The sequence below is a fragment of the Pseudophryne corroboree genome, chromosome 6, assembly GCF_028390025.1.
Source record: "Pseudophryne corroboree isolate aPseCor3 chromosome 6, aPseCor3.hap2, whole genome shotgun sequence".
Lineage (NCBI taxonomy): Eukaryota > Metazoa > Chordata > Amphibia > Anura > Myobatrachidae > Pseudophryne > Pseudophryne corroboree.
This window is the reverse complement of record NC_086449.1, coordinates 73,510,020-73,519,806: the sequence shown is the minus strand read 5'-3', so window position 1 is coordinate 73,519,806 and position 9,787 is coordinate 73,510,020. Positions and strand designations below refer to the sequence as shown.

The window sequence follows — 9,787 nt, the reverse complement described above, 5'->3', positions numbered from 1 at the left end:
AGAATTGCAGCCAGAAAGCCTCACCTTTGCATGGAAGCAAGGCCAAGCGTCTCCACTATGCATGAAAACAGAAAAATGGCAGCAGGTGCTCTGGACTGATGAGTCAAAGGGGGTCATTCCGACCCGATTGCTCGCTGCAGTTTGTCACAGCGCAGCGATCGGTTCGGAACTGCGCCGGCGCCGCAGTGCGCCGACGCATGGCAGCTTTCGTTACCTAGTGATCGCCTCTGAGACAGAGGCAGTCGCTAGGCGGGAGGGGGCTGAATGGCGGCGTTAAGCCGCCGTTTAGGGGGAGCGGTCCGGCCAACGCAGGCGTGGCCGGACCGTTGGGGGGGATGGGCCGCGGCAGCTGCATGACGTGTCACGCAGCCGCTGCGGCCAGCGGGAGCGACGAGCCACTCCCGGCCAGCCGCAGGGGCTGCACTGGCCGGGAGTTACTCCTCAAATACAAAGGCATCGCATCAGTGCGATGCTTTTGGATTTGTGCGGGGGGGGGGAGGGGTGGCAGCACTGACATGCGTGGGCGGACTAGCCCTGTGCTGCGAGTCCCCCCGCATATCTGAGTTAACGATCGTAGCTGTGCTAAATTTAGCACAGCTACGATCAACTCGGAATGACCCCCAAAGTGTGAAATATTTGGCTGTAACGGAAGGCAGTTTGTTAGCCGAAGGGCTGGAGACCGGTACAATAATGAGTGTCTGCAGGCAACAGTGAAGCATGGTGGAGGTTCCTTGCAAGTTTTGGGATGCATTTTAACAAATGGATTTAGGGATTTGGTCAGGATTAATGGTGTCCTCAATGCTGGGGAGGCATAGATGATGGTGTTGCCATGATGGGGTAGTAGGTCTGATGGTGATGCAGACAATTTATTTTCATTGCATGTTGCTTAGCCGCGTCTTCTGGCTGCACATCACACATCGCATGCCAGTGGACTGCGGCATATTGCTCTACCCCCATCGTCCTTGTTTGATTGGCCCGCGGCTGTTATGTGACCCCACTAATTATAACCGTTGATGGTCCAAACCACCAGTGGTTTTCAGCTGATGGTTTCCTGTTATAGGTGGTCATTCCGAGTTGATCACTCGCTAGCTATTTTTAGCAGCCGTGCAAACGCTATGCCACCTCCCACTGGGAGTGTATTTTAGCTTAGCAGAAGTGCGAACGAAAGGATCGCAGAGCGGCTACAAAGTTTTATTGTGCAATTTTAGAGTAGCTGCAGACCTACTCAGCGCTTGCGATGACTTCAGACTGTTCAGTCCCTGTTTTGACGTCACAAACACGCCCTGCGTTCGCCCAGCCACGCCTGCATTTTTCCTGGCACGCCTGCGTTTTTTCTAGCACTCCCTGAAAACGGTCAGTTGACACCCAGAAACGCCCACTTCATGTCAATCACTCTGCGGCCAGCAGTGCGACTGAAAATGATCGCTAGACCTTGAAACTACATCGCTCATTGTAATAGTACGCCGGGCGTGCGCATTGTGCCGCATGCGCAGAAGTGCCGTTTTTTTGCCTCATCGCTGCACAGCGAACGAATGCAGCTAGCGATCAACTCGGAATAACCACCATAGATGGAAGCACAGACAGCACCATCCATAGAGAATCATTGAATGGCCATCCCTAATACTGGCTCTCATCATAAAGCAGTGGTCGTACTGTGCAGATGGCCTATATTCTAAAACGGGGACATTTCCAGCAATAATAAAAGAAATCCAGGACCAAATCCTGAAAACCTGGGAAACAGAAATAATTGTCAGCAACCTGCTATAGTATTGTCATGTTTAAATGGGCAAGTAAGCTGTGCTTCTGCCCCAACAAAGATGGCGGAACCGGCCAAGGCGGTCGCTCTCCGCTGTCACGTGGTGCGGCCTCAGGGGGAGACGCAGTGGGCGCGAGGGGGAATGGGCGTGGCGTTAGTTCAAATCCCCAGCTCAGACGGCGGCCGGGAGGGAACAGGCCGTTCGCGGCTCCGCCCACCAGTAGTCACCCCATTGGCTGGAGGGGTGCAAGTGATGTCATCAGGCCGCGCTCTCTCTTTTCTGTGTCTCCGCCGCCCGCGAGTCTCCTCCATCCCCTCGAGGTGAGCGCCGGCTGTACCGGGCGAGTGGCAGCCGGCAGTGCGGTGTCGGGACGGCTCCGCTGTGTCAGGTGCCGGCACATTAGGCCACACAGGCCGGGTGGTGTGATGCCGGGAGACAGGGAGAGGGTCTGTAGTATATGTAGTATCCCGTGCGGGACGGGGCTCGGGGGGCTGAGTGCGGGATGGCTACAGGGGGCCGTGGCCAGTTGCCATGCAAGAGATGGGGGAGGACGTGTGCACCCATATAGAAGGGGAGGGGGCCAGGATATGTGATCTATAGGGATGGGGGGAAGGTATGATAGACAGGGAGGGATTTTGTGCCATGTATATAGAATATGGAGGCGGTGAGAGGTATATAGGGTGCGGGGGTTGGAATATGGGTTCTGTATCTAGGATATAGGGGATGATGGGGGGGGGGGTATAGGGTGGTAAAATGTAGGATTGAAGGGGGGATATATGCCATGTAAATAGGATATGGGGGTGAGAGGTGTGTATGTATGTATGTATATGTGTATATATATATATATATATATATATATGTATATATCTATATATCTATATATATATATATATATATATCTCTCTCTATCTCTATCATTTGATGATGAATATGGGGGGGGGGAATGGGGTAGTTGGGGGAAATATATGTATGGTATAAGGGGAGGGAATATTTGCTATGTAAATAGGATATGTGGGGTGATGTGTGAGAGGCATTTAGGGTACTTGGGGGTTGGAATTTGTGTTCTGTATCTAGGATATAGGGGGTGATTGATGTAAGTGGGGAGCTGGATGTAGTGGGATCAGTAGGATTTACTGCTGGACGGGATGCTGATGGTCAGAATACTGACATCTGCATCCTGTCCATCAGAATCCTGACAGTCCACTCTAAAGTACCTTAACCTGCCCCCTACCCTAACACTCCTTTGTGGGTGCCTAAACCTAGCCCTCCCTTCCCCGTTGCCTAAACCTAACCCTCCCCGCTTGATGCCTAGTCCTAACCCTTCTTCTCCTGCCTAAACCTAACACCCCTGTGACAGGATGCCAGCACCTCCCACTGGATGGATGTTTGTTATTTCGGCTGTCTGTATTGTGGCCCCGGTATCCAGAGCGGCATCGGTATTTAGTATATCAACCGCTGGAATCCCGTCAGTCGGGAACATAACTGCATCCCAAAGTAGGGTAGTAAGGGGAGAGATACATGTGAGGAATATAGGTGGTGGCAGTATCGCAGTGGGAGAAATATATGTATGGTATTTGGGGATGTGTGTCGTGCATAGGATATAGGGAGTAATACGTGTGAGGTATGGGAGGTTGGAATTTATAATAAATATATGTGTAGGAACAAGAATGTAATAATAGACAGACCCGTAATGTGGCGCAGCTCGCAAGTTTATAATCTGTACGGAATCTCATACATGAGGATAAGTGCTACAATTTGCCAATTGGTCTGACCAGTTTGTAATGGTTCTTGGTGGTTGTATGATCCAGTCACACAGCAGTGATAAGCTGGGTACTCAGTAGACCACCGATAATCTTGCCAATGGTTCGCCCCGGACTATGCAAGATTGCTGGCACACACTAGCCAATGTAATGAATGACTGAACATCCTTCATTTATACAACATGGCACCACAAACTATATCTGCAGGCAATGAACGACGCACAGGAGCGTGCAATAGTGCATACACACTAGACGGTATGGACGATTTGTTTTAATTCTGCTCAAATCGTCCAATGTATAATCAAATGTGTACCCAGCTTAAGCCTGGCATCAGCGGGATGTGACCGTAGACAGTGCACACATGTAAAGTTATGTCTGGACTGTATAGCGGAAGGTAATTAGTAGAATAGGTTATGTGGGTGGCTCTGGAATTTGATGTGCTGTCTGAAAAGGTGACTATTCAGGGAATGCTGAAAGTTTTGGAGATTAGCGGGAAGTCGTCTTGTGTGTGCAGCCTGAAAAAGCCCTGTAACACCGCATCGGAGCAGGTAATGCATATGGAAAGACAGGTCATGCATTAAGCGGAGGGGGTTGAGCTGGCAGATATAAGGGTCTATGTACTAATCCAGGCTTAGCCAACCTGTGGCTCTTCAGCTGTTGTAAAACTACAAGTCCAATCATGCCTTGCCACAGTTTTGCTATTAGGGAATGCTAAATCTGTGGCAAGGCATGCTGGGATGTGTAGTTTGATAAAATCTTGAGAGCCACAGATTGGCCAGGCCTGTACTAAGCCTTGGAGAGACATAAAGTAGCAGCCAATCAGCTCCTAACTATCATGTTGCAGGCTGTATTTGTGAAACGACAGGAGCTGGTTGGCCAATACGTTATCTCCGTCCACTTTATCACTCTCTAAGGCTTGGTACATCTCCCCTATATTGAGATCGGTGTAGAGATGTATGTTTGTGTAGTCTGGATAATATATAGTAGAAGTATTTTATATCTGATGTAGTAAAAGAAGGTAACCAATGTAGGGACTCCGAGCTGAGCAGCAGAAGATTAATCTGTTGTAAGGAAGATCAGTCTGCTGCGGGTCATTGTAGATTGAGAGAGTCTGTTTCGGGGAAGCCCAGTCAGGAGACAAATGCTATATTCAATGCATGAGAATTAATGTGTGTGAATTCGTTTTTGCAGTGTCTTGTGAGATAGGAGTGTGTTCTGGAGCAATGTCTTAGGTGTACGTAACAAGATTTGGAAACTGAATGCGGGGAAACAATAGACAGTTGAGAATAAAGGATGGCACCAAAGCAGCGAGCTTGAGGGGGTAGCGCATATTGTCCTGTTGACAACGGAAACACATGTAGGTAACTGCTGTAGTTCGGTGACATTATTGAGTTTGGTGTGGGGAGATGACATCCAAGATGAAGTGGCAGAAACGGCAACACGGGCCAGCACCTATCTTGGGGGATATTAGGTAGATTTGGGTATCATCTGCGTATAGGTGATGCCGTATTTCCAAATCTGATTAGTTTTCCATGATCGTTGTATAGATAGAGTTCAGTTGAGACTCTAGGACTGATCCTTGTGGTCTCCAACTGGTAAAGGAAGCTGAGAGGAGGTGAATCCAGAGAAGCGATTAGATAGGTAGGATGAGAACCAGGATAGTGCTGTGTCCTGAGGTTCTAGGTATTGTAGTGTGTGTATAAGGAGAGTCCACGGTATCACATGCAGCAGAGAGATCCAGGAGAATAAGAAGCGAGTAATGGCCTTTAGACTTATGCTGCTTTCAGATCGCAAATGCCGGATCCTACCCGGTAAGAGAGACGTGTCCTTACCGGGTGGGATCCGTCATTTGCTCTCCTCTGCTGGCTTTCCGACCCGGCAACATACCGGGTCGGTTGCCATAGCAGCGGGGGGGCGCAGCAGGGGCGGGGGTGGAGGCGGCGCTGGGAGATGAGCTCATCTCCCAGGGGCGGGGGTGGAGGCGGCGCTGGGAGATGAGCTCATCTCCTGCGCCGCCTCTCCCTATGCTGTGAATGGGAGCCGTGTCGCATCGGAACGGCTCCCATTCACACTGCACCTGACCTGGTATTCAACCCGGTAATAACCCTTCTTTTTAACCGGGTTGAATTACCGGGTCAGGCGACCCGCTAATTCGGCAAAGGCGCTTTCACATCGCACACTGACCCGTTTTGACACGGCAATATGTCGCGTCGATACCGGGTTATTTGTGCGATGTGAAAGGGGTATTAGTGATCAGATCAGTCACGACACTATGCCATATGTTGTTCATACAGCCGACGCAAAAATATCGTCCTGGCCTTCGGCGTGTGTGTGTATAACCGATGTGTGTAAACGACATTCACAGCCAAGCAGCACATATGCCAGCCGCAGGAACCACTAACAATGACGCCACTACCAGTTCCTGTGACCACGCATATTGGGGCGGCAGATTGGTAAGGCCATCAGGTGGCCAGCCCTCTCATCGTTCAGGAGTGTACCCAGCATTAGTCTTTGGAGTGTTGGGAGTGATCGCTGGATGGACACGGTCCTGTAGGCTGTGTCGGGTAACTTGGAGTTACATGGGATATATGGGGCAGGAATTTTGCTCCTATTCTGAAAAAAATAAATTCTATCCCAAATTCTCTCTATCGCTGCATTAATAATAGAGAGAGTACAGATCTGAGTTAAGGCATGGAAGAGCACATGAGAAAAGGGACCACCTGGTGTATGGGGTGGTCTTCTGTATGCCGATTGTCGGGATCCCGGCGCACAGTATACCAGCGCCGGAATCCCGACACCCGGCATACCGACAACTATTCTCCCTCGTGGGGGGTCCACGACCCCCCTGGAGGGAGAATAAACTACGCGCGCCACCGTGCCCGCAGCGTGGCGAGCGCAGCGAACCCGCAAGGGGCTCCTTTGCACTCGCCGCGCTGTCGGTATGCCGGCGGTCGGGCTCCCGGTGCCGGTATGCTGGTCGCCGGGAGCCCGAGCGCCGGCATACCATACTACACCCGGTGTATGAGGGTATAGGAATGAAAAGGAGAGTTCCCGCTACGTAGAATTAGCAGGGTGCCGTGTTCTGCTCATTTTGCAAATGGGAGAAATGTGCCCTGCTGGGCTGCTATTCTAGGCGTGTAATAGCTGGTATGCTTGGTACAGATCTTGGTAGCGATCGTACCTTTTAAAAGCCCGTGTGCCGGCGAGTCTCCAACCAGGAAGCGCATCTTGTGTTCAGCACTAATGTCACGGCATTTGCCATGGTCCTAATTCTGAGCGATAGAGTAAGGGTGCCCACACACGAAGTGACGGATCGTCCGAGGGCCGATATAATGGGCGGTCCCAACACACGGGATGATACGGTGCCCGATCGCCCGCTATGCCTGCCCTCCTACGCATAGTGCTGCACGGGATTGTCCGCCTGCATCGCCGATCTTTTGAACAGGCTGAAAGATCAGCGATGCAGGCGGATGACATCATAGCTGCTATATTGTTCCAAGTTGTCGGATCGGCAGCCATGTGTGGGCACCCTAAGGCTGACCAGATGGGAAAACTTTGGTCAACGTTTATGAGATGTTGCATCAATGATTCCCTGCTCACAAAGTACTATAGAGGATACACGTCGGAGTGTGTAGAATAGTACAGGTTGAGTATCCCTTATCCAAAATCCCACGTTTTTGGGTCCCATACTGAGAAATTATATATATATATATATATATATATATATATATATATATATATATATATATATATATTATATTTATTTATTTATTTTATTTCTCAGTATGGGACCCAAAAATGGGGGATTTTGGATAAGGGAAACTCAACCTGTATATGCCTTCATACATATACAATCTCTATAGGTTAGGGGCAGGGTCTGTGGTCTCCACAGGACATACTGTATAAAGCAAAATCTGCATTTACTGAGGAGGGGGTGGTACCTGTGTTCTTTGTAGGCTAGAGGGGATGTTTTATGGTTATATCTGAGCTACGTAGGCTAGAGGGGGAAGGGTTATACGTGCTGCATTGATTCAGGATGTTTGAGCTTTAAAGATTAAAGGGATAAAGGTCTAAAAGTTTTGAAGACTGCGGCTGGTGGAGGCCCTATGAGGCTAAAGGTGTAAATGCTGTGGGGTTTAGTCATTGAGACTGGCAGAAAGTGGGGGTGACCATGAATGAAGCTATCTCTAATCACATGACACCTGTATCGGTGGAACAATCGTAGTACAGTGAAGTTCACTTACAATTGTTGTGTTTAGACTCTTAGGAGCTAGAGTGATCCCTGCTGGGATTCCTGCAGGTTGGTCTCTGTAGTCTAGTTGTCTGAGCTACTCTGCTACTGGGGCACAGGCAGTCTGTCAGCCCAGCCAGTATTTTCCCTAATTCACAGGAACCAGTGACATCATCACTAAGTGCCTTGCGTCTCTGTGATGTCTCCGGTTCCCAGAGAATCTATAGGCTGCATGGTTGCTATACCCTTATGTGTGAAGCAACAGGTACACAATAATTCCATCTGTTAATATTTCGCAGATATTCAAATTTCTCTAACGTCCTAGTGGATGCTGGGGACTCCGTAAGGACCATGGGGAATAGACGGGCTCTGCAGGAGACTGGGCACTCTAAGAAAGATTTAGTACTACTGGTGTGCACTGGCTCCTCCCTCTATGCCCCTCCTCCAGACCTCAGTTAGAATCTGTGCCCGGACAGAACTTTGGTGCATTTTAGTGAGCTCTCCTGAGCTTGCTAATAACAAAGTATTTTAGTTAGGTTTTTTTATTTTCAGAGAGTTTCTGCTGGCAACAGACTCTCTGCTACGTGGGACTGAGGGGAGAGAAGCAAACCTACTAACTGCGGCTAGGTTGCGCTTCTTAGGCTACTGGACACCATTAGCTCCAGAGGGATTGAACACAGGAACCTAACCTTGGTCGTCCATTCCCGGAGCCGCGCCGCCGTCCCCCTCGCAGAGCCAGAAGACAGAAGCCGGCGGGTTGAAGCAAGAAGACGTCAAAATCGGCGGCAGAAGACTCCTGTCTTCATATGAGGTAGCGCACAGCACTGCAGCTGTGCGCCATTGCGCCCACATTAACCCACACACTCCGGTCACTGTAGGATGCAGGGGGAGGCGCCCTGGGCAGCAATTAAGTACCTCCTGGCAAAAGCAGCATATATACTGTTGGACACTGTTATATGCATGAGCCCCCGCCATTAATTTCACACACAATCGCGGGACAGAAGCCCGCCGCTGAGGGGGCGGGGCCTTCTTCCTCAGCACTCACCAGCGCCATTTTCTCTCCACAGCTCCGCTGAGAGGAAGCTCCCCAGGCTCTCCCCTGCACTCTCACGGTAGAAAGGGTAAAAAGAGAGGGGGGGGGGGGGCACAAATTTAGCACATTAATCATATATACAGCAGCTACTGGGTAAACACTAACTTACTGTGTGATTCCTGGGTCATATAGCGCTGGGGTGTGTGCTAGCATACTCTCTCTCTGTCTCTCCAAAAGGCCTTGTGGGGGTCCTGTCATCATATAGAGCATCCCCTGTGTGTGTGGTGTGTCGGTACGCGTGTGTCGACATGTTTGACGAAGAGGGCTATGTGGAGGCAGAGCAAGTGCAGATGAATGACGTGTCGGCGCCGACACCTGATTGGCTGGATATGTGGAAGGTGTTAAATGATAATGTAAACTCCTTGCATAAAAGGTTGGATAAAGCTGATGCCTTGGGACAGTCGGGGTCTCAGCCCATGCCTGATCCTACAGCGCAGAGGCCGCCAGGGTCTCAGAAGCGCCCACTATCCAAAATTGTTGACACAGATATCGACACGGATTCTGAATCCAGTGTCGATGAGGATGATGCAAAATTGCAGCCTAAAATGGCTAAAGCCATCCGCTACATGATTATAGCAATGAAGGATGTTTTGCACATTTCTCTATCGTCCTAGTGGATGCTGGGGTTCCTGAAAGGACCATGGGGAATAGCGGCTCCGCAGGAGACAGGGCACAAAAAGTAAAGCTTTACGATCAGGTGGTGTGTACTGGCTCCTCCCCCTATGACCCTCCTCCAAGCCTCAGTTAGATTTTTGTGCCCGGCCGAGAAGGGTGCAATCTAGGTGGCTCTCCTAAAGAGCTGCTTAGAAAAGTTTAGCTTAGGTTTTTTATTTTACAGTGAGTCCTGCTGGCAACAGGATCACTGCAACGAGGGACTTAGGGGAGAAGAAGTGAACTCACCTGCGTGCAGGATGGATTGGCTTCTTGGCTACTGGACATCAGCTCC

General features: G+C 50.1%; 1 protein-coding gene across 3 annotated transcripts in view; it reads left to right on the top strand.

The window, feature by feature from the left end:
• The first annotated feature begins 1,992 nt into the window (after positions 1 to 1,992).
• The window catches only part of TNPO2 (transportin 2), a 56,049-nt gene continuing 48,254 nt past the window's right edge, over positions 1,993 to 9,787 (top strand). Inside the window, exon 1 of one of the 3 annotated variants that reach the window (XM_063931180.1) lies at positions 1,993 to 2,077. Coding sequence is in view for 1 of the 3 variants with exons in the window: in XM_063931179.1 (XP_063787249.1) it covers positions 2,183 to 2,203 (21 nt within the window). In the remaining 2 variants the exon portion in view is untranslated. Of the gene's footprint in view, positions 2,146 to 2,180; positions 2,204 to 9,787 lie in introns of those variants that run through there. The other 2 variants (XM_063931181.1, XM_063931179.1) reach the window with 2 other exon arrangements.